We start from the raw sequence: 25,858 nt of genomic DNA, 5'->3' as shown, positions 1-25,858 counted from the left end.
ATGATGTTCTCCAATTCCATCCATTTACCAGCTAATGATAACATTTCATTCTTCTTCATGGCTGCATAAAATTCCATTGTGTATAGATACCACATTTTCTTAATCCATTCGTCAGTGCTGGGGCATCTTGGCTGTTTCCATAACTTGGCTATTGTGAATAGTGCCGCAATAAACATGGGTGTGCAGGTGCCTCTGGAGTAACCTGTGTCACAGTCTTTTGGGTATATCCCCAAGAGTGGTATTGCTGGATCAAATGGTAGATCAATGTCTAGCTTTTTAAGTACCCTCCAAATTTTTTTCCAGAGTGGTTGTACTAGTTTACATTCCCACCAGCAGTGTAAGAGGGTTCCTTTTTCCCCGCATCCTCGCCAACACCTGTTGTTGGTGGTGTTGCTAATGATGGCTATTCTAACAGGGGTGAGGAGGAATCTTAGTGTGGTTTTAATTTGCATTTCCTTTATTGCTAGAGATGGTGAGCATTTTTTCATGTGTTTTTTGGCCATTTGAATTACTTCTTTTGAGAAAGTTCTGTTTAGCTCACTTGCCCATTTCTTTATTGGTTCATTAGTTTTGGGAGAATTTAGTTTTTTAGAAACTAGAATGTATCTAATTGCATTGTCTAAGCATGCCAAAAGTTGGCTTGCTACTCCAGGTGACATAAGTGAACCAGGAAAATCCTTCAACATTTCAATCAATAAATCATTTGAGAATTATCTGAGGGAAGAAAACAGAGTATCTTCCATTGACATATAATGATAAAACTCAAGAAAACACTAGCATTTAAACTTGCACTTTTGATGATGGCAGCTTGATAAAAGATATGGAAGTCAATATTCTCTCATTATTTTTGAAAATGTTTTGTGTCAGTAACATTAATAACGGTACGGAAGACAGTATGAGATTGAAAATCACAAACATAAACAATTCTTTTGCAAAGTGATTCAGAAGAGAAAGACAATGGAAGGGATGCTTTAGAATGTAACCTTAACTAGTTTTATCATTTATAGTTCTAAATGTGCTTTCAAGTATGCTCACAAATTCCTTGATGTTCTTCCTTTGAGGCTTCAAAAGGTGGAGTTGAACTTCCCTGCTCTTGAAAGCAAGGTTGACTTAGTGATGGTCATATATGACTTCTGAAATTAGGATGTAAAAGACACTGCAGAATCTTTCTTTCTTACATAGTCTCTTGGGTCACTCGCTCTAGGGAAAGTCAACCGTCATGTTGTGCAGACACTCAAGCATCTCCATGAAAGACAAGGGATTCTCTTGTGTCATCCTGAGAGTGGATTTCCAGCCCAAAAAAATCCTTCAATGATTACAGCCACAGTCAGTATCTTGACTGCAATGCATAAGAGATTACGAGTCAGAACCACCTGTGGTAAACTGCTCATGAACTCTTTCCCCAGAAAAACCATGAAATATAAGATTTTAACAAAGACATTTTCTTTTCTCTGAGATACATAAAACAATAATGCATCATGCACATGATGGAGTCTTAAACTCAATAACATGTTACAATTAATTTCCATTTACAATCTATTGCTTAGTTGGAAGCTTTGCTTAAGCTCCCTTGGCCAAATCATGTACTTCACCTCATTACCTAAGGTGTCTATCTGGACCATTCCTAAGTGTTATCGTTCACTATTTGTTTGTAGAAGTAATAATATGCTTATTAACCATTTCTGAATGTGCTTTTTCTCAAACTGGAGATGCAGAGTAATACTGATGCTTCTAATAGAAAAATACTAATCTTACAGAAATAAAAAGGTAATGCTTTTTATAGTTGTCAAACAGGTATTTTCACAACAGAATAGTTCTGCCTCCAACTTCCAGACAAAGGAAAGTCTATGATCAATTACTTTTGCACACATTATCAACTCAACTATCTTTCATAGTTTTCTTAGGTTTTGTTTTTAATTACATACTTATAACTTAGATAAATGTCTCAAAACTTACATTTATAAGGTTGTACCCACCACAAATGATTTCATTTATGCTACTTTTGTGTTTTCATTTTTACTTGTTCTCTGCTATCTCTATGCTCACAAGTAATACCTTATTCCTCTCCCTCACCCCATCCAAGGAACATACTAGCATGTATACTGTTTCCTGTTTATAAAAATATACAGATTTTCACAAATATACACTAAAGTATGCAATATATGGACTTATTTTTTTAATTCATTTGTTTAAAAGAAACTTTGCATCAGGTTTTTTTAAATCTCAATAATACCTTGCTGAAATTCTAAGGCAAAGAGTATAGCTCTAATTTCTTTTTCAAATTGGCATATTATTCTATGAAAGATATTTATCATAATATATGGTACTATTCAGCAATAGACAGCCAATTTTTCAGTGGTTTTCCAATTTTCTGCCTCTATTAAGAATGTTGAAATAAATGTTCATATGTATGCATATGTGCATATATATAAAAAAAAATACACACAGATACACACACACGTATATGTTTTCTTCACATTCTGACTCATATTTCTATGAGACAGAGAATCACAGTATAGAACTATAGAACTGAACAGGTTTTATTTTTAATATTAAAAGAGGTTGCTAGATTAAGGTCTAAGGAAAGAACAAAATATTTTCCATCTCTACTAAGAGTATCAGATTACCCAATTTTCTATGCGTTAGTAGCAGTAGCTACTTCTCTCATTTTTGTTAGTCTAATAGCATGAAAATGACATTTCATCATTACTTTAAGATCCATTTGCAAAACTACCATGAATTTTAGCATTTTTCATGTGTTTGGGGTTCATTTGAATTATTTGTTCTCTAAAAATGCTTATTTCTTAACTAAAACTTTTTAGTAAATTTAATTTTTTATGTAATCATAACACTTCACATCATAGTTGATAATCATTTACCTACTATCTGTTTACAGTTATAATGCTAAATCTATTGGTTGTCCATTAACCATGTTTATATTTTGTGCTGTAGAAAATTCATTGATTTTTATGTAGACAAATATGCCTCGCTTTTAAACTTCTACGTCTCTAAGCCTAGATGAGATTTTTCTCTAATTCTACATTCATGTATATCCTAATTGATGATCTTTGGAGATTTTTATTGTTTTCACTATTTACATTTAAGAATTTTATACATTTAGAAAGACTGATGATATCAGGTTCCAGTACAGTCTTTGCATATAAGGAAAATATTCTGCATGCTTTTTAATCAGCACTGCTAGGAAGCAAGTTAAGTTTGATTACTCCAAGTTTCCTTATGAAATTATTTTTCAAATAAGGTAGAAAGTGTAAATCTATATTATTCACCAATCAGCCTTATGTATCATTAACAAACTGATTTTAGTAGGTGTACAATCTGGATAAATCAAAGAAACATATTCTCACAAACTAAAAATCACAAAATGAAAATAAGATGAATTATATTATAATGATGATAATAATCACAAAGCTTTGACTGTAATTCAATTCACATATATGAACCACCTATAATGCATACGGAAATCTTAAGTTAAATTCACAGTGTTTTCAGCAGATAATAGCCAACTGTGTTACACAGGATTCTCCACACAGACCTTCCTGTGTATCTGTTACTGCTATACAAAGGAATGGTGATCCAATTTTTGGCTCAGAACAGGTATTTCAAGAAGAACTTGCCATGTTTTTTATGACCTAAGACTGTTCCATTGCTCATATGTGGCAGGTAAGTCCAAGATAGTAGGTTGCATCCAATATTTTCCATATTACTGTATTCCCCATTGTATTTCTGCTCTCTTCATAGAATTCTGAATCCCATGGGCATACTTATTTCGATGCTGTAAAATATTCTATGCATAGGAAGCTGCTTTTTGGTCTCTAGGTTTTTCTACTCTTCTTCACAAGTCCACAAACGCCATGGTTCCAACCACAGTCCAACATGAAATGTCCTTTGTAACACAAGTAGGCAAGAGAGGGCACGGAACTGTCCAGCATCAGTAGGCATTTCTGGAATCCCTTCCATCCCAGCGTAATAAATAAAGATTTCTATACCCTAGTGGGTTTTTTTCCCCCTTTTTGAAACATCACTTTTGATCTTTTTGCAATGTACTATCAGAGATGGCATTTTTGCCTGCAGCAGTTTTTCAAGGAATGCCTGATGCATGCACATCCACACAGATCTGGATCCCCGAGTCCCTTTTTGGAATTCCAACCTCGTGCAAGGGCTCTATCACACAAAATACTACTTGCATACAGGTGGTTATCTCTCATGTTGGGGCTCATTTGGAGTATAGGTTAAAAGCTCTCAAGGAAAGGCCTTGATTACCTACCTCTCAAACTCCTTTTCAAGCACCCTCCCCAGAATACTGGTGAAGAAGTCCAGGCTGCTGTGTAAATTCTCACTGACTGATTTACACCACACACTGCCAGACTGGAAATCCCTTCAAGCAAGAGGTCTTGTCTCACAAGTCTCAGCAATCCCAGCAAGATCCCCAGCTCATGGCTCATTCATTCAAGCATTTTGAACCATCACTAATTCATAACATTGGACAGGAAGCTTAAGGACTTTATAGTGACAGGAGCCTAAGGATAGATATTTCCTTTTCACAACACATTCTGCTTCCTTGTTTTAAATCAAGAAGATAAATTTCCTCAGAAAGCAGTTTCCTTAATTAAGAATTTAATGCTCATAATGAATGCTTGTCACATTCTTCCACAGAAAGCTTACCCTGGTAAAAACACTTTAAACCAGAATGCTTTAATTAAAATAAAGTCACACTCTGATCTAGGCATTAAATGATAACTACTAAGAATAGTGAGGTACACAAAAACAGGGTAACAAATGACATTTCTGCCTAGCTTTCTATTACCTTATAAAGAAATCAGTTTTATTCTCCTGCTGTTCCGAATATTTTATTTTGTGTAGCTTTAGAGCTTGTAGGTATCCTAAGGCACATCACAAAGAAATAGTTGCTATAAATGTTAAATAATCAAGATTAAAAAGTTGGGCAGTAGAAAAAACACTTTCACTTAAACATCAAGCTCAGTATGCAGAAAGGGAAAGGGCATGGTCACAAAGAACATTATAAATTTATGTTCTCACAGGCAACAGACAGATTTTAGAGATTTCTGTGTGAGATTTTAGTAGGGCAGAAATCTAAACTTACCAAGGCCATTACCTCAAAAGTTAGTAAAAGCTATGCTTTAAAAAAAAAAAACTGAGTCAGGTGTACTGGCACATACCAATTAACCCCAGCACTCCACAGGCTGAAGCAGGAGGATCACAAGTTCAAAGCCAGCCTGGGCTATATAGGAAAACCCAATGTACTCCCCCCCCAAAAAAATTAGGCACAGTGGTTCAAGTCTGGAATCCAACCTCCTCAGGAAGCAGAGATAAGGAGGATCACATTTCGAGGCCAGCCATGCAACAAGTTATTCGGACTCCCATCTCAACAAATAAGCCAGGCAGGGGGAGTGCACCTGTAATCCTGGAAGACCTCAGGTAAGAGGAATAAAGTCAGAGGCAGGCCTCAGGCAAAAAAAGCAACATCCTATCTGAAAAATAAATCAAAAAGAGGGGCTGTGTGCATAGCTCAAGTGGTAGAGCACCTTCCTGGCAGGCACAAGGTCCTGAGTTCAAAACTCTCAGTACTGTCAAAATACATTCATAATAATAAGATAAAGTAAAATAAAAATTAAATTATGATGTCTTCTTAGGACCTAAACCACTGGTTCTCTAAACAGACCAGAGGCATTCTTATTTAAAAAAATAAATAAGTCATGCGTGGCAAGCCTATAATCCCAACTACACAAAAGATAGAAGCAGAAAGATCACATTAGGAAGACAGCCCCAGAAAAAAACTTAAGGAGACTCAACAAAACAATACACAAAAAAAGTTGGGTGCACATCATTAATTCCAGCTAATCAGAAAGTGGTAGGAGGACTGTGATCCAATCCTGGCTCCAGGCAAAAGTGTGAGACCGTACATGAAAAATAGCTAAAAGCAAAAAGGGCTGGTGTATAGCTCAAGTGGCAGCCTACTTTCCTATCAATCAGGAGGCTCTGAATTCAAGTTCAAACCCCAGTACCACACAAACAAACAATAAAAACAAACTGAAAGAAGTGTGGACTCTTTAGCCTTCCCATACACCTACTGAATCTAAAACACCAGGCTCAGGCCTCTGAGGTGATCTGACACACACTGGATTTGAGGAGCACTGACCTACACGGCATGAATATGAGGGACAGAGTTTTCAAATCTTGGTATGAGTTAAATTTCCTAAGAAAAGTGAATACGGAAGTTAAGACAAGTATGAAATTGATAAGATAACAAAGATTAGAAAACTCCAAAATATACCCAAATGTCTATTGTTTTGGTAACAACTTATTGAGACATAATTCACATCCCATAAAATTGACACATTTAAAGTATATAATTCAATGGTTTTTGTCTATTCAGTGTTGTGCAACCATCATCACAATCAATTGTAGAACACTTTCATCATCTTATAACAAGAAACCCTTGCCCTTCAAGTAACTCTCTCCTACTCCTTATGCCACCATAAGGGTACATGGTTATATTCTTATTTGTTTATTTATTTAGCAGTACTGGGGTTTGAACTCAGGGCCTTGTGTGTGCTAGGCAGGTGCTCTACAATTGAGGCATGCCTCCAGTCTCATTGATATATTTTCTATCTGTAGAATTGACCATTCTAGACATTTCATATGAACTGAATCATAGTAAGTAGTCTTCTGTGCCTGAATGCATCATTTAGATTATATCTTTCAAGGTTCATCAATTCTGTAGCATGCATTAGTAAGTCATTCCTTTTTATAACCGAGTAACGTCACGTTGTATAGCCATGCCACATCTTGTTTATCCATCTGTCCATTACTAGAAATTTGGGTTGTTTTCACCTTTGGCTGAGAAATAATGATATTAACATTTGTGAACAATTTTTTCTGTAAGCATACATTTTCATTTCTCCTTGGTATACACTAAGAGTGAAAACAGGACAAAAGGTAACTCTGTGTTTAACTATTTGAGGAATTATCAGACCATTTTTCAAAATTACTCCACCATTCATATTTCTACCAGTGCTTCGTGAGACTTTTTGTTTCTCCACACCCTCTGTGACCCTTGTTCCTTGAATTTTTGACTTCAGTAAGTTTAGTGGGTGTGAACTGGTATCTCTTTGTGGTGAATTGCATTTCCCTGCTGACTGGTGATAATGAGCATTTTGTCGTGTGAATTTTTTCACTTTTATGTCATTCCTCTGAAATGTGTATTCAGATTCTTTGCTCATTTTTAATTGAATCATATTCAAATTCGATACTTATTATTTAACGGACTTGTGAGTTCTTTAAAGCCAGTCATGGTGGTACACGCCTATAATCCTATCTACTCAGGAGGTGGAAGCTGGAGAATTACAAGTTCTAGGCCACCCCTAGGCAACTCCGGCAAAAACAGCAGTGTCCTATCTCATAACAAAATAAAAACAAAAGGTCTGAGGGTATAGCTCAATTGGTAGAGCACTTGCCTATCATGTACAAGCCTCTAGACAATTCCCCAGCACAGCAGAAAAATAAAGTATTTTATATGCTCTAAATTCAAGTCCTTCTCAGATATATATTTGGCAAATATCTCTTGCCTTTCTGAGGCATCTTTTCACTTCCTAGGTAATGCCCTTTGAAGCACAAAATATCTGCTTTTAGTTCACTATGTAATGCTAAGAGTAATTTTTCTTAAGATGCTACTATGAAAATGAAATTAATGATGATATTAATCTATGGAAAATTATGGTTTAAGTTTTACTAAGTTAGGAAAGGTACCATTACTTACTATACAGTAAGTCACAGAACTACCACTGGATATCAGATAACTTAACTGTAAAATATTATTTGGAGTAAATTAGTTGAATCAAAAAAAAATCAATAGTTCTGGACACCCTGCCATCTTCAATATTAACATCACTTCCAGTGCATGGACAGTAAACAGAAATACGAAGATAAACAAAACAAAGAGTTTACTGCTTTCTACCGAAACTCTTAAAAGTACTCTGCACTCTACAAGGATAATCTTCCCTGAGGCACAATGAATTCCCCTGCTATCACGGACTCAGGAGGCAGCACCATGAAGCTCCACAGAAACCTGGATGTAGAAGTCTTGGCATTCTAGAAGAAATGGAGAAAAGGATTGGGTTTATGTGCCCAGCAGGCAAAGAAAGGGTGTAATAGGCCTAAAGGAGCCCACAAAAATCAGACCAATTTTCCTCAAGTAAGATATGCAGGGCATGACACAACAGGAAAGAAAGGAGCACTAACAGAGGAGCAGGCAGGCAGTCTGACTGACTAAAAAGAAATGAAGGCAGGCAGGCAGGAAAACAGAATGGGGCCAGTAACAGTTCTCCTTCAACACAGTCTCTGAGCTCCAACAACATACAAGGTGCTATACTGAGCCCTGACACAAAGAGAAGGGAAAGACCTTGCTCCAGGAAGTTTAGCATCTAGCTGAGAAGACAAACATGGCAGTGAGGATGGGAAGGAAACATCTAAATCAATTGTAAAGCACCTGGAAACCTACAGAATCTTGACTCCGTTCTCTAGGTGATGTGGATTCTTCCAAAGCTTCCGGACAGGGAGAATGAGGACCAATACAAAGGATTCTGAAGATGCTGTGCAGCACAGATGCAAATGAATAACAACCAGAGGGAAACAGACAACTCGGAGAACAACTGCTGGCCAGCAGCACAGGATCAGTACCAAGAAGAGATCGGCCATGCTAGGAAAGAGGAACGGATGTGAGTGATACAGAAATACTGCAAAGAAATACTGACAATAGTTTGTCGTACCCATATAGTAGAAAAAAGGAATGAAATGGCAGATAAAGAATGTTTCCAAAGAGCAAAGTTTAGTGAGTAACAAAGGAGGTAAATCCAAAACGGTCTGATTTTAAGAGAAAGGCAAAGTGGTTTCAAATGTGCTGCATAGGAGGCTTACATAAAAATTTCCAGTGGCAAGCATGTTTCAGATTAAGAATAACAGAGCTGGCATTAGTTTAGCAACTTGAAAATAACCAAATCTTCATCCAGTTTTGAATAGCTAAAAGAGTTCTATTAAAATGTAGTCCCCATGAGAAACTTCTCTAATATTTAATTTAAATTATCTCTCACTGTTCTCCAAGCATAGTTATAAAGCAAAGCGTGGATGGACTTGGAGGATGGGAGAGAGAGAAGGGCTAAAAAGCACTGCTCTTTTCTACAGACAACAGTTGCAGGAGAAAATACACCATCCATTTCTCAACCAGTGTATACACTTAAAAACTTGATTTTTTTTTTTTTGCTTATGATCTGTCTTTTCAATGCTAATAAATTTAAATCTCATGAAATTTAAATCCTCACTTTGTTATCTATAAAAGCTCAAAGAATATTATTCATCCTTTTACAATCTTCACAGGAATAATACCATTTCTCTGTGAAAATAAAGAGAAATTAAACTTTTCCGAAATTAGAAAATAGTCCTTAACCCATTCAAATGTGGGTAGTTTGTTTTTGTTCTTCTTTTGAGAAATGTTTGTATTTTTCCTGACAATACTGGTTATCCAATTTTGTAGACTTAGATAAATACTCTAAATACTCATGGAGAAAAACACTTTTCAATTCTTTCATTTTCTTCAGTACCATAACATAATAGCTATTTATTCCTTTTTTGAAAAATGTTTCCAATAACTACCCTTAAAAATTAAAAGTCTCATTTGATCCAATACATTCTCTATGGTATCAAAAACAGGTTTTAATCTTAGGCCAGGAGACATAGCTCAGTGGTAAAGCAACGGCCTAGCATGTTGAGCTTGATCCTCAATGCCAAAAAAATCCCTTAACCATTTCAAATAAACAAATAAAAATGGCAGTAAATAAACTGGGAAAGAATTTTGCAAATGTTTAAGACTAATAACAAAAAAAGAGTAATTCCTGAAATATGTGTGCTATTCCTGAAATAGCACACATCTGCTCACTAATTCTGTAAGAAAAAGGTGGAAATAAGTGATAATCATGTATTAGTTTATTGTAAAGAAGTGTTTTCCCTCACTTTTGTTATGGTTCAAAAGCTGAAAATAAAACATAGTATTTGGAAGGTCAAATGCAATAAAGCTAATGGTGGAGCCTAATTAGCCCGGCTCCTAGTCATAAACAACAATACATCAATCAGGGGCTATATTAAGACTTTCTTCATAAAATTAAGATAACAGCCACCTTGGTAGCAGAGTGCACCCATAGTGACATTAAGACTGGATTACTGTGGGCTGGAGGAAGAAATGAGTGGGACTTGGAGTAGGATAGCAAGAAATGAGAATCCTGAATCTATAAACTTTTTGTAAGAATCAAATATACCTTTTTATCTCCACTGATCAACTGTCATTTCTCAAGAATCAAAACCCTATTAGGTACAAAGTATCAGTCAATCAGCCCTTTTCTAGAGGATAAAAGTTTGAACTGATCAGAATTTGGAACAAAAAAAGAGTTCAAACAGATAAAAGATGAAAATAGGTAAGAAAAAGCAAGATGAAAGAGGAGAATGGTTTTAAATGTGCAGGTCAGAGACACAGAAATATTTCATAGTTGATAGGGAATAAGACATAAGTGCTTCCCAACCTCTGCGGAAATAATGATTATTGAGAAGTCCCAAAACAAAGTAATAGTCATTTCCATTAATGCAATTTTGCTAAACATGTATGCTGTAATACTATACTTGCAAACACTTCAAAAATTATGATTCAGGATAGAAAAGGAAAGAACAGGAAATGTAAAAAGTTCACTATATTCTTCTACATCCATTTTTAAGTTAATTCAGAGTTACAGTGTTCATTCCATAGTTGTAATACTTGCTATTTATAACTTTATTTCCCCATTCATTCTGCTAACATATTTACTATAAGTTTGCCTTAAAATTTAAGTTGTAGAACTATGTAGCCATCAGTCATTAAACTGAAAAAAAAAAACAGAAATTTAATTAACTACTTATGATTTGGGCTTTTACATGAGATATACTTAAATTTATCAAAGTGACACTATTCATGAAGTAAAATTAACAATTGTCCTTAAATTAAAAACTGAAAATAGCCAGGCGCCAGTGCCTGTAATCCTAGCTACTCAAAAGGCAGAGATCAGGAGAATCAGGGTTCGAAGATAGCCAGGCAAATAGCTCACAAGACCCTGTATTGAAAAACCCTTCACAAAAATAGGGCTGGTAGAGTGGATCAAGGTGATGGCCCTGAGTTCAAGCCCAAGTACCACAATTAAAAAAAAAAAAAAAAAAAAAACCTGAAAGTAAGTCAGGCAATATTATAATTAGATCAATATTCAAAGTTAAAGAGAAAAAAAGACACTATCAATAATGTTATGATGATATAAGAATGCTCAAAAAGGATACAAAGTACTCAGCCATAGGGTAAATGTTATATTAATAATAAAGTTGAAATGTTAACAAATTTGTTACCGATACAATATTGAAACTGAAACGTCAGTGCATAATACATGACCACCTCCAGCTTCTTCAGTGTTTAACACATATCAAAATCTTCAGAAAAGTAATCAGGGAATCTTTCTGACATAATAAGCATAACACAGAAAACACAACTGAAACTCACTTTAGCAGCAAAAGATCTTCAAATACCAAGAACAACACTCAAAATATACAGTCCCATTAGTGTAGAAACAGAATCAATTTAAAAGAATGGACTGAGCATTTACCAAGTTCTTCATACCGATTGGGAGTCTAACATTTATGATTTATAACTTCTGAAAGTAGGGTGAGGAAAAGGAAAGGTCTACTTTACTAATAAGGTGCATTAGTGGAGAGTCCTCATAGCTGGGAGAACAGAATTCAGTACCGTAATCTTCCTTCCACTGGGACTCAGACGCTGACTCTCCAGATGTGCCCAATAATGAATAAAACATAAAAATTCTTGACACAACCTCAAATTTTTGTTAAATTGAAAGAATGAGAAGGACAGAGAATATATTCAATCACTGCAAAAGGCTGGAGCTCTCATGCTACAGAGGTCTGGTAACATCGGGTAGTACACCTGACTACAGCTGCATCACTGGGGGAAGAACAGATGTCCAGACATGATATATTCATCATCCTTTTCTACAAGTACAACCTCACAAAAATTTCCACAGCCCATGTAACTAAACATATACAGAGCAATCCATCTACAGCCTTTAGTTCTGTTAAGAATTAAAAAAACACTTTCCATTAAGAAAAGTTTGCTATGCTTTCCAATTATTTTTCCCCACAGAGGAAAAAAATGTTATTTCTTTAAAACTAAAAAGCAGATGTATCTACAGTTGTTTTTATACTTTGAAGAGTGACAACTGGCTGCTCCAAGAAAATATTGGGACATTATTAAAGCATGTTTAGAATGCTGCTATGACTTAGGCAAGAAATACTAGTTTTAGACTAGTCCATGGCATTAATGAGGTACATTTTTGCTTGTTCTGTAAGAAACAAATATTAAAGGACCCCAATGGAGTAGAGACTATTAGGAAGGCCTCTGCTAAAAATTACCCATAAAAACTAGAAACAGGAACTGATTCATAATATAAAAGATTCCTATCTAATGACTAACAATGAGAAATGGTAGAGAGAGCTGAGCACCTGTGGCTCATGCCTGTAATTTCAGCTACTCAGTAGGTGCAAACAGGAGATCGTTCTGTATGAGGCCTGCCAGAACAAAGTTCGCATGAGACCCTACCTGAAAAACAAACTAAAAGCAAAAGGACTGGAGGCACATGGCTCAGGTGAGTAGAGCACTTGCCTCGCAAATTCAAGCCCCTAGTTCAATCCCAGTGACACAAATGAAAACATAACTAATAGAGCTTTCCACACAATCAAAGCAAAAAGGACCTGGAAAACATAAGCCACACAGATAAGTGAAACCAGCCAAACACATTAGGTTAAATAAATATGGTTGTTTAAATTGGTGTGTTTATATTTCTCAAGACCTTAACTTTTTTTTTTTTTGATGAACACAGGCAGCCTTGTTCCTCTAAATTTCAGTGTGTATTCCTCTTCGTTCTACTTCCCAGCATGACAAATGCTGTCTCCCCACTGTGCTTCCTGCATTCCTGCACTGCTGAACAGGAAGAATGCAGTGTGGTAAATGGTGACTGCCTGCCAAGGAACCCTCAGGACAAGGCCTGAGGTACTAATGATCTGTATAAAAAGATGTACAAAGCAATCGTAAGGACAAAGACCAGCTTGGCTTGTAACTAGTTTTATATACTCTAAGAATACCTAATGAATGATCCCACAGCATAATACATACATTATAAATATAGTGATGCCGGTGTTAGTTTTGAGAAATATACTTTTAAATATAGTATTATCAACACTTTTTTTAAAGATAGAATCTTACTATGTAGCCTAGGCTGGCCTCAAAGTCTCGATCTTCCTACCTCAGCCTCTGGAGTTCTGGTATTGTAGACATGCATCACCATGCCAGACCAGTACTTTTTTTTTTCAATACAACCAAATATTGATGGCAATTGAACCTTATTTATCTTCTACTATATCTGTTGAACTCCCAAGAACATCTTGAAGGGCATACCACACTAGAGCAAATTAAAATACTCCTGTGCTACAAAAGGGAGAAGAAAAGGGGAAGATGCATTTTGGACATTTTGCTCTTCAAAATAAAATCTCAAAGTAACTTTTCTGTGGTGGTAGAAGGATAATTTCATGAACTATTCCAGATGAGTCTGTTATCTTTCAATTAACTTCCACGATAACTTTGGGGTGTGTTTCACACATTTACCACTTGATTATAAGTTCTTTAAGAACAAGACCTGTATCTTCCTTGGTGCTAGCTACAGAGGTTGTACACTGTTGGACACAGCAGATGCTTGGAACTCACCGAATAAAGAAATACAAGCAAACATGGAAAAATGTAACACTGTGAAACTTGGTACCCAAAAATGACTTCTTTTTTATAATATGAAAGCATTCCTATCCACTACCATGAATTTAGAAAGTTAAGCACAAAATTTATAAGTGCATTTCAAATATGAAGTTCTTTAGATTTTAGCATAAATTCCCATAATATCTCATGACATGTGATTACTAAAGCAAAACAAATAGGCATAAGATCATAAAATGTCATAAGAAGGATTCTACATATACCTCTGTAACTATGAAAAATGATGGTTCAATGCTAGCTAGTTCATTTGAGATTTATTCACATTACTTACTCTAAAATAAAAGGTTACGAATATTTCCATTCACATTTTTTTACTACTTTCAAATGTTTGTTTTATATTTGTTCTGACAAAACACTTAATATAAAAGAGATTTAGAATTCTTGTAACATTCCTTAACAAATAAGCTTTGGAGCTTACAATCTTTTAGATAGGAAACCATCAATTCTACAGTTACAAGCTACTGCTAGCACAAATGTCCACAGAAGCCCCCTCTAAACATGTAGATGAAGACTCAGTATCCTTTAAATTAGTGGCATTTCCATGAAATACACTTAGTGTCCCAGGCTTTATGAAAGCTTCTTATCCCCTTGGGAAAAAAAGCTTCTGTGGCAGGGGAGGTGGGATGGTCTTTGGAAGAAACAACCACTAAGAGCTGAAACCCTGAAACAGACAGCCCTGACCCATTACCTCTGTGCCTCAACAGCCTCACTCAGAACACAGAACATCTGCAGCGCTACACTGTAATATTCACATAGAATGCTCTGGCACAGTGAGAAGCACTCATCACAGCTGGTGTCATTTTTAATGTGGCAATGATTAATCATGACCTCCAGGGAGAAATACACCTCCTACCACATGTGGAAATGTGTATGTGTATATATGTATAGGCTTCAAGAAATAGTATTTATGATAACTGTGCATGACACACTGGTTTTTGGTCTTCCATTTCCTTTTTTGGTAAATACTGGCCTCACTCCCATTAACTGAATCTTGAGAAATAAAGTAAAGTAACATGGGCTTCATAAAAATTTCATATTTGTATTATGACAGACGTGATTTGTAAAATGACTTAAACCTTATCAGAAACCAATCAGGATATGAAGCACATATTCTGGTATAATCTTAGGATGGTTACCAAAAAAAAAAAAAAAAAAGAAGAAGAAAAAGAAAGAAATCAATTTAAGGAAATTAATTCTTCATTAGAGGAAACAGTGTAACAGTAGATATAACCACCTTGTGCTCACATAATCTGATCATCTATTTATATCTAGTTAACGTGCTCAGCACCGTTCTGTGGAGCACATGAAAAAAACAGAGAAAGTTCATGAACTCCTGTTGACCTGTTTTAAGAAGCCAAATTCTGCCAGGTGCCAGTGGCTCACGCCTGTAATCCTAGCTACTCAGAAGGCAGAGATCAGGAGGATCATGGTTCAAAGCCAGCCCCCAGGCAAACAGTTGGCGAGACCCTATCTCAAAAATACCCATCACAATAAAGGCTGGTGGAGTGGCTCAAGGTGAAGGCCCTGAGTTCAAGTCCCAATACCACAAAAAAAAAAGCCAAATTTTTTGGAAACTAATATGTGGTTGATCTACATAAACTTCCTTCAGATGAAAATGCATCTGTAACATCTGCTTGATTTTAATTTTATGCAGCTCATAGACCTCTCTCTACCACTAACTTTGAGGCCCCTAGTAGCATCATAACCCAAGTTAAAAACAGTGATATACAACCAGAAATAAGCACAACCCTCCAAACACAGCATCTCTATAGTTTCCATTTATCACATATTTCAGGCTAAGAAAGGTATTTACTGAAATAGAAGGTGTAACCCACAAAAAAATGGTTCAAGAAATTTGAGAGCAATATCCATTTCCAAATTCCAACAGCCACTGATATTTACAGAAATGTTAGATAACAACTATACTTCTATTTAACTCTCTATCTACCCAAGTCATTAAAATTAGAAAGGAAAATAATTAAAAACCTCCAATATTTTAGCCACTGTTGATCCCCTTTCTTAAGCATTTTAGTTTCCTAACTGATAGCAATTAAATATTGCAATAGTAAACAAAAAGTAAACATTCAAAGTACTCTTTTCCTTGAAATGAATCTCAGGAAATATTTAACATGCTATATTTTCAATTTTATGAGGGTTATGCAACACAACAGCTTTCAAATTGTTCTGTTTTAGTTTAACAACCAAGCTTCCACCCCTAGATTTCTGTGCTTCACAAATCTTAACAATCAGAGAGCAGAAGTTACAAAAAGTGTGGGGCATATGGACTAAAAAATAATGGGTACAGCAGCCTCTAGCCATTACTTACTGCCTCCTATATCAAACTACAACGCTATAGCCACTCCCAAACTCTCTAAGACACCCTACACTTTTTCCTAAGCTCTCTCTCATACTAAAATCAACTCAAGCTTGAAGTTTCCCTACTGTACTGCCTTCACTTGGAAGAAAGGCAACACAAAAGGGAACACTACAATCACAAAGTTATAGCTTTTGTTATTTATTTCACAAAATGCTCATCCACCTCTGTTTAAAATTTACTAACATACCTACTTCCTATACCAGTTAAAGGCTCCAGAAAGCCAGGAATTATCCTTGAAATATTTTTGAAAGAACTTACCATTTCAATAACCTAGAGAAAATTTATTTCAGACATGAGAATTAACTAACCATATTGGTATACTGGTACTTTAGACACCTTTAGTACTGTCCATGTACAGACCGAACAAGTTTCTTTTTTATGCAAATCAAATAATTAGTTGGTGCATGTAGGCATGAGATTTTTTCAAATCTAATTCACTGTGGAAAAAACAACCAAATGAGGAACCTTGGTCAGCTCAAAAAACTACATTGTTTTACAATATGGGTGAAGTGGAGTTTTAGTGCTTCAAACCCAAAGAGACTTCTTAAGATGTGGTTTTCAAAATCCAAGGCTTCCAACTGTCCAAATCAATGATTATTTTATTTCTAATATTTGCAATAAAAGTCACTTACATGTTGTTCGAACAATGCTATAAAAAAATCTGGCAGAAATGCAGATAAAAAAGGATATGCCTAAATCAGTTTATTCGCTATTTACTGGTAGTATGAACCATATGAAATTTGCTCTTTCATTTACAGTAATTACTAAGAAATTATGTGGCAGACACTAGGCACTGAAACCAAAAAAGACTTGAAGGCCTATGGCAAACTAATAACTATCTAATTACTAGCAAGTACTGAGAAAGAAAAGTTGACTGTCAGATAATTTTTAAACCTTGAGGCCAATGTTATTACAATTACAATGTAAAATTATAAGCTGACTAACAAAGAGAGCTACATTTAGAATGTCAAGAGTTTTCATTGCAATAATATCGGATAAGAAAAATTATTTATATATTATTGTTTGTAATTATTTATTCCCTGTAGCATCACAATGACCTCTGTCTACAGATGTGAGCGTAAGTTTGCATTGTGTATGTAAACTTAACGTGGAGAATACTAAACTTTGTAATGATAAGAGATCAAGAATAACAACTAGAATATACATCAATATATCAAGAATCAATTTCTTCTGCCTATCTACTTTGATCTAAAACTTACACTGATAATTCAGGAAGAGTATTCATTAGGGGACAGAGACTTAAGACTTAGAGCAGGTGTTAAAAACAATGAGTGATATTGAATATTATTTTCCAGCCAAGAGTTAATCTAATGGAAGTCAAAGAATAATATAAATAAACAGTTAACAAGGTCTGTTTCTTACATGAAATTCCCACTAGCATTAATTGCACGAAACCATCTCATTTGTAACTATATTTTTGACCATCCAAATTCTAAGAGGCAGCATGTATTATTTTTTTAATTTTGCGAATCAGATCACCCTATACATACCTTACTAATGGAAATGAAGACAAGTGATACATGCAGATGCCTTTCTGTTATCATTGGTGCCAACAACATTTACACCTGAACAAATATTCACTGATTAGTCAGAATTAATTCCCACATACTAAGTTTTGAAATACAATATTCTGTCCTTGAAGATCCATACTGGCAATAATATACATTAACAGATTCATATAGAAGCAAAAATAAATTCTTCTCACAATTCAGTAATTGAACCACCTCATTTTGAATTCCATTTTTTGATGTTTCAGTTGCTTTCCAGTGTACCTAACAGTTACGTTATTCAGTCTCAGAGTAAAAAGGCAAAGAAATATAAATAGTAATTAAGTTTACCTTTTTTCCAAAGATGGCGAAAACATTTATCTAGAGGCTGATTAAGAATCACAAGGCAGTACTTCAAACTTCCTACAGGAAAAAAAAAAGGTAAAATAAATAAGTGAATTGAGTCCCCTCCCCCACCTGTATCTGGAATCATAACCTACTAGCCCAGATTTCCAATGCATACAGACCTACATGTCAAGCATAGCGACCTTCTCATACCTTTGTTTTTAGAGGAATCAAATATTAATACAGCCTACTTTGCTCAGTATGTCTGTCACATTCCTATGTTTCTGAGGAACAATTATAAAAATAATTCACCAACAATAACTGGTTAAACTTCACTTCGTAGGAGTTGAAGGACTCGATATAAATTCTCATGCTTATGGTGTTTCTACCACTTTGATACAACTACCCTTCCACCTAGTTGGTTTTATACCATCGGACATCACTTACCAAGTGGTGTGGGTCTGAAGGCACGCATTCTCTCTCACACATATTTCCCCTTTGTCTCTCTTTCCATTCACCCCTAAGGGGATAAACTTTGAACCATTTATATGTTTTCACAAAATTCTACTATGTGTTTTTTTATTATTATTATTCATTTATTCACATGTGAGTACATTGTTTGGGTAATTTCTTCCCCCTGCCCCCCAGCCCCACTCTCTGCCCCCTCCCCCTTGCTTCCAGGCAGAATCTGTTCTGAGCTTTTCTCCATTTCCCTTGAACAGTAGAAATAAGCAATACTAAGAAAGACATAGCATTTTTGCTAGTTGAGATAAGGACAGCTATACAGAGAGATTCCTAACATTACTTCCATGTACAAATGTGTTACATCCGAGGTTGATTCATCTCTAACTGATCTTTACACTGGTTCCTGATCCCCTTCTTGTGTTGACCTCTGTCGCTTTAAGGTTTCTGTATTAATTCCTCTGGAGTGGGGACATCAAATGCTTTCATGGTTTCAGTTTTCTATCTAACCCCGTACCTCCCGTATATGTTCTCCCCTTGTCATGTAACCCAGGTCCTACAACATTGCTGTATTTGCCTTAGATCTAAAAACCACATATGAGGGAGAATATATGATTTTTGGTCTTCTGAGTCTGGCTAACCTCACTCAGAATGATGTTCTCCAGTTCCATCCATTTACTTGTAAATGGTAAGATTTCATTTTTCTTCACGGCTGAGTAAAATTCCATTGTGCATAAATACCACATTTCTTGATCCATTTGTCAGTACTGGGGTGTCTTGGCTGTTTCCATAACTTGGCTATTGTGAATAGCGCTACAATAAACATGGGTGTGCAGGTGCTTTTGGAGTAACCTGTGTCGCATTCCTTTGGGTATATCCCCAGGAGCGGGATTGCTGGATCATATGGCAGATCTATGTTTAGATTTTTAAGAAGCCTCCAAATTTTTTTCCAGAGTGGTTCAAAAGATGTGAATGACCTCTACAAGGAGAATTACAAACCCCTAAAGAAAGAGATCGAGGAAGACTACAGAAGATGGAAAAATCTCCCATGCTCATGGATTGGAAGAATCAACATAGTAAAAATGGCTATACTACCAAAAGCAATCTATATGTTTTGTAATTCCCATCAAAATCTCAATGACTTTCAACACAGAGATTGAAAAATCTACCCTGAAGTTCATTTGGAAACACAAGAGATCACAAATAGCCAAGGCAATACTCAGCAAAAAGAGCAATGCTGGCAGTATGACAATACCTGACTTCAAACTATATTACAAAGCAATAGAAATAAAAACAGCATGATACTGGCACAAAAACAAACATGAAGACCAGTGGAACAGAATAGAGGACCCAGATGTGAATCCACACAACTATACCCACCTTATTTTTGATAAAGGCACCAAAAAATATCTGATGGAGAAAAGACAGCCTCTTCAACAAATGCTGCTGGGAAAAGTGGTTATCCATCTGCAAGAAACTGAAACTAGATCCATGTCTATCACCCTGTACTAGTATCAACTCAAAATGGATCAAGGACCTTAATATCAGACCCAAAACTCTGAAGTTAGTACAGGAAGGAGCAGGAAACACTCTGGAACTACTGGGTATAGGCAAGGACTTCCTCAATAGAACCCCAGCAGCCCAGCAACTAAGAGAAAGAATGGACAAATGGGACTTCATAAAATTAAAAAGCTTCTGCATAACTAAAGAAATGGTCTCTAAACTGAAGAGAACACCCACAGAGTGGGAAAAAATATTTGCCAACTACACATCAAAGTACTGATAACCAGAATATACAGAGAATTTAAGAAAGTAAACTTTCCCAAAATCAATGAACCAATTAAGAAATGGGCAGCTGAACTAAACAGAACTTTCTCAAAAGAAGAAATTCAAATGAACAAAAAAACACATGCAAAAATGCTCACCATCTCTAGCCATAAAGGAAATGCAAATCAAAACCACACTAAGATTCCACCTCACCCGTTAGAAGAGCCATTATCAAAAACACCACCAACAACAGGTGTTGGCGAGGATGCGGGGAAAAAGGAACCCTCTTACACTGCTGGTGGGAATACTATGTGTTTTTAATGACTCTTTTATTCCAGATTTTTAGACATCACTCCCAAATCTAATAAATATGGAGAAAAGTTACTTTTTGAACAATCATTCATGACTTTTATAAATGATTTTTAAACAGCAGAAAACAACATGCAGTCAAGCTGCTGAAAAACTGTCTTTAAGCTCAGTCCAACACTCCCTATTTCATTTATGGAAAAGAAATATTTGGTGATAACAATAATTAATTGTTTTAAAAGCAATCTCACTATTAGAAAAGAACAAGATAAGGAAATGAAAAGGATATGCCATCTTCCACAGAAACATTATTAAGTGTCAATTACATCCCAGGCACTTGGAGTACAAAGAGCAGTAAGATTAAAAGTATATTGAAGATAAGACATTTATAATAGAGACAATTTATTCACCAATACAAGTGTACGAAGAGTGCCAGAAAAACAGATCAATGCGAAAGGCAAGAGTTCGAAGGCTGGGAAGTCGATAAAGTCTGGTGTCATCTTAGAAATCTTTGTGAAATGCAGACTTTTGAACTTGATCTTACAAAGAAAAAGAAGTTGGAAAGAATAAAGGAAAAGACGTTCCAGACAAAGAAAATAGCTCAGAAGCAGCTGCTATCCTTTAGCTAACTACGACAAATCTCAGAAACAATTCCCTACTAATGTGAATCTAGAATATAAATAATAACATCATAAGTTTAAACATAACATTCAATATGACTGAGGAACTGAAGTTGAGGTTCTAAGGAAGTATACAACAAACATGCCGGAATATCACTGTGTGCATATTTGGTAAGCATCCATACAGAGTCAGCAGCTGAATGTAAAAGAGTGGACTGACTACTGAGGTGCTGAAAAGAAAGGACAGAGAGAAGAAAGAACAAAGAAGGAAGGCAAAATCACTAGGCTTGCTCACCATCACAGAGCAGAAGGCTGACAAGGGAAATGCAGAGGGAAAAGCCAGGAAGATAAAAGAACTAAGAGTATTTCTAAAAATGTGCTGTCAGTAACACAGAATGCTACAGAAATCCAAGGAGTCTACACAAGGATAAGAGGCTAATGGAGGGGGAATAGAAGCCTCAAAGAAAAATCTGAAAACACACAGAAGGAGACTCAAGAGGGGAGACCAAGGAGTTAGTAAACAAACAGGAGATTAAGAAGGAGGAATGCACACCTCTTCATAAAATGTAAAGCATAGAAACATGCTTGTATTCTAAGTATGGGGAGAGAAGTAAGAGAAAAGGAAAACTGAGTATTTATTCATTTGACAGGTATTTACAGAGCACACTGTGCCCTTGATCAAACTGCTCAATAAAGCAGAGAAGAGAGCAATGGTGTCTCCACATTAGGTGTGCAGGCTACTCATAACACGACTGAGACTGAGGCACATAAAGACACACTAGGAAGACACACAACTTATTTGTAAGAAAGGAAAAACAAAGAGGGACGGATATCCAATTACAGTGGAAGATGAAAAATTTAAAAGGAACCGATTACAGGAACTGTCAATCCACAAATATACGTGTGTACGTGCAGGTACATATACACATACATTTATTTATATTAGCATACATTAACTGTACAAAGTGGTTTCATTGTGGTATTTCCATAGATTCGTACAATGTACTTTGATCAAGTTCCCCTCTATGTTACACTATCTTAACCCCCCACTTCTCCACTTTTTCAAACAGTATTTATTGGGGTTCATTATAACTACATACATATAAAAAGAATGTACTTCAGTCATGTTCACCTTGAGCACCCTCTCCATTCCCCCTACACCTGGTAATTTCCCCCCCCACTAGACAGTCTCCCTTTTATGTCCATGTACCATTTTTATCATCATTTTTATCATCATTATTTTAGGTCTAGATTCTGCATATTAGTAAACACATATGGTATTTGGCTATTTGAGCTGGCTTTTCTACCTCAACTGAATGAGCAGTAATTCCATTCATTTCCTGCAAATGACAATTCCATTCTTCTTTACAGATGAATAATACTCCATTGTGTTATATTTTCTTTATTCAATCATCAGTTGCTGGACACCTAGGCTAATTCCATAGCTTGACTATTGTATATTAATTGGCTATTAAAAGTAGAAACCCAATTGCAGAAAATTACCAAGTACATAAAATTGGATTAGTCTACAATCAGGTTTTTTCACACCAATTCTGGGGACTACAAGCAGGAGGAGGTATAAACAAGAAGGAAAGTCATGACAGTTGGTTTTGAAAATTGGAAAATTCCTCATCAAGAGGTAAGGGAATCTAGAATGCTTATGTGGATGAATGATTGTGGCAGAGACCAGAAGTACCCTCATGATTAGTCTCTTTGTTTTAGTAACAGAATCCTGAAGGGATGTTTTTGGTGTTGTTTGTTTCTTTTCCTGCTTTCTATTTTGTTTTACTCAGGATGTTACTGTTCAGGTAGAAAAATAAATTAAAACTCGGTATTCCAGATATCCAAACGTGGCCACAGGACTAAGCTCTGGCTAAGGAGGTGTACACAGACCCTTGACACCAGTTTGCATGTCATAAACGGAGGGGGTTTTTACTTCTTTCCATTCTCCATCCTGCAAGGATTAATTGATCCACTGATGGAAAGTATGGCAGCCACCTTGGATCATAATAACCAACCAACATTATGAAGAAACCAGGGTAGCTGGTGACTTCACAAATCCTCCTTTCTGGCACTTCAATGCCTGCCTCAGACTTCTCTTATGTGAAGAAAAAAAAAATAAACTTGCAAGTCTTTTCCTAATGCTGGCTATAAATATGTGAGGTTCTGCTTTCTACCATGAATTCAGGAGCCAGGACTGGAGACAGAGGCCATGCCACTCATGCCACTGTTTTATGAGTTTATTGAAAGGTGGGGCAATCAAAAATTAAAAATTGGTTTCTTCCTTTTTATCCTTCCTTTTCCTTTTTTTTTTTAACTAGTGCCTCTCATATCATCCCAGGGGAGCTTCTGAAAAATGAAAATGGTCCTTTTTCAAGACCTACTATACCTTATCTGTGAGCATGAGTCTCGGGGACCTGCATTTACAGGCAGGTGCTCATCAACAGGTGATCTGTGGACTAGGAAACACCCTGTTCTGTGTCACCAGGCTTGCTTCATGGGTTAAAATCAAATATCACAGTAAGAGGGCAAGGCAGCTTAATTGTGCTAATTTATTTATTTGTTCAAACATGCCAAGTTCTGAACTAGCTGATAGAGAAGAAAAACAAGAACACAGCAACAAAAAAAATCATACTTTTTTGTTTAAGTCACTGTTATTTTAGATTTTCACATTCTACAGAGAGAAACATATTTTTTGTCATCTTCTTGGTGGTAATGTGGTTTGAACTCAGAGCCTCTCATTTGCTAGGCAGGAGCTCTTGGACTTGAGCCATGTCCCCAACCCTTTTACACTTCAGTTATTTTTCAGATAAGGTCTAGCATTTTTGCCAAGGGCTGACCTTAGACCTCAATCCTCCTACCTATGCTTTTTGGGAGCTGGGATGAAAAACATGGCTACCAGTCCTGCTTTATTAATTGAGATGGGGTTTTGCTAACTTTCTGCTAGGCTATACTGGAAAGGAGATCCTCCCACAATCTCTGTCTTGGGAGTATCTGGGATTATAGGCATGAGCCACCACACCTGACCCTGAGAAAACTAATTTTAATAATTTCAGTTATCATGGTTCAAGACGGGTTATGTAATGATGACCTAGACAATAACTGAAGATGGCTCTAAAGAGGAGCAGGCAAGCATCAAAAGACAGGAAAGAAAACAGTATGTGATTTGTTCTTTCCTCTGGAGGGAGCATGAATATAAGAGAGTCAGAGTCTGGCACACAATTAGTACTCAATAAGATATATAGAAGAATAATAGAAGAAGCCAATAACTGAGATAAACCAATGGTCTTTTTCTCATTGGCAATGTCTACCCTGCAAAAGGAGGTAGGTATTCAACGATATTGTACACATATTTAAATGATCGAATGAGCTGCTTCCTGCTACTGATTTTTTGAGATGTCAACTCAGTATTTTTATGGTTCACAGAGCAGAATGATAGGAGGGGGAACGTCATCACCCACATTATTGCTCTCCTAATGCTTTCATTACGGTAATATCCATGAAAGCATTTCATTTTTTAAAAGAATCAAGCAGAATGAAAATGTATTAGTTATGATTTACTAATTATGCCATTAATGAGAAAAAGTTCAGCTATGTCTACACAGAACGTTTATGTTAAGCTGTTTCTACACACATAAAGATATTTAGGTAATAGGATCTAATAGTGTTTTCATTTCAAATCTAATGTCAGTATTCTACTAGGATCTGACAATCTCTTTTTCTAATCTGGTCTCCTCTGCAATCATAACATGAAATCAGCACGGCATTTGTTCCACACTCAAAGCCCTCATAATTACTAAGTCATAACAGTCTGCATAAAAAGTATCACCCAGAACCATTGTGGTGCCTGACCACTGTACAGCAGCACCTCAATGCAGACATTACACCACAAAACAGTGCCTCATCACTCTCAGGTACTGGCTTGGGGAGCACTGCCTCGGACTCCTAGGAACGATGAGCCACAGAAGCGAGGAAATTAAGTCTCCATTCAAGTATTTCTCCACTTGTCACATTGATGCTTTTCACGGGATTTACAAAAAGATTTTTAAAAAAATTTTTAAGGACTTCCTCATTATATTATAAAGACTACATTAAAAAAAAACCCAGTGTCCTAAGCAATTACAAAGAAAACGGCAGACTTTCAAGTTTAATAGCAAATAGGACATTTTCATTATCTATAAAAATATGATTCACCCCATTTTAAAGAACAAAGAAAAAACATAGTCTTAATTCTTCAAAAATTAAGTCAGCAGTCCTTGAATTGCTTTCTCAAAGGGGCTTTAATAATAATTGATTTTTTTTTAAAAAACCTCTGATCATGTATGTGCTAAAGTCTTATGGCCCAAACTGAATGGAAATCCTGAATTAATTACAAAGATCCAAGTTTATGATATGAAAATGAAAATGAGGGTCAAATCATCAGCACTGAACCAAAAAGGGAACAGGCCCTTTGAAGGTTAAGGACTAGTAAGATGGAAAATTTAAATGTTAAGAAAAGGGAGACATTCCATTTAATTTTTCTCGGATTGTTATCCCT

The 25,858-nt window shown here is 36.0% G+C and overlaps 1 protein-coding gene across 8 annotated transcripts in view; it reads right to left on the bottom strand.

The window, feature by feature from the left end:
• Tpk1 (thiamin pyrophosphokinase 1) overlaps positions 1-25,858 on the bottom strand; it is a 300,962-nt gene that overhangs the window by 222,509 nt on the left and 52,595 nt on the right. For 7 of the 8 annotated variants that reach the window (XM_074061393.1, XM_074061384.1, XM_074061358.1 and 4 more), the window contains one exon: positions 18,173-18,244. In XM_074061393.1, the coding sequence (XP_073917494.1) occupies positions 18,173-18,244 (72 nt within the window). Of the gene's footprint in view, positions 1-18,172; positions 18,245-18,613; positions 18,780-25,858 lie in introns of those variants that run through there. The other variant, XM_074061365.1, reaches the window with a different exon arrangement.

This window comes from Castor canadensis, chromosome 2 (genome assembly GCF_047511655.1).
Source record: "Castor canadensis chromosome 2, mCasCan1.hap1v2, whole genome shotgun sequence".
NCBI lineage: Eukaryota > Metazoa > Chordata > Mammalia > Rodentia > Castoridae > Castor > Castor canadensis.
The sequence above is the reverse complement of the archived record's forward strand: the minus strand, read 5'-3'. Positions and strand labels throughout refer to the sequence as shown.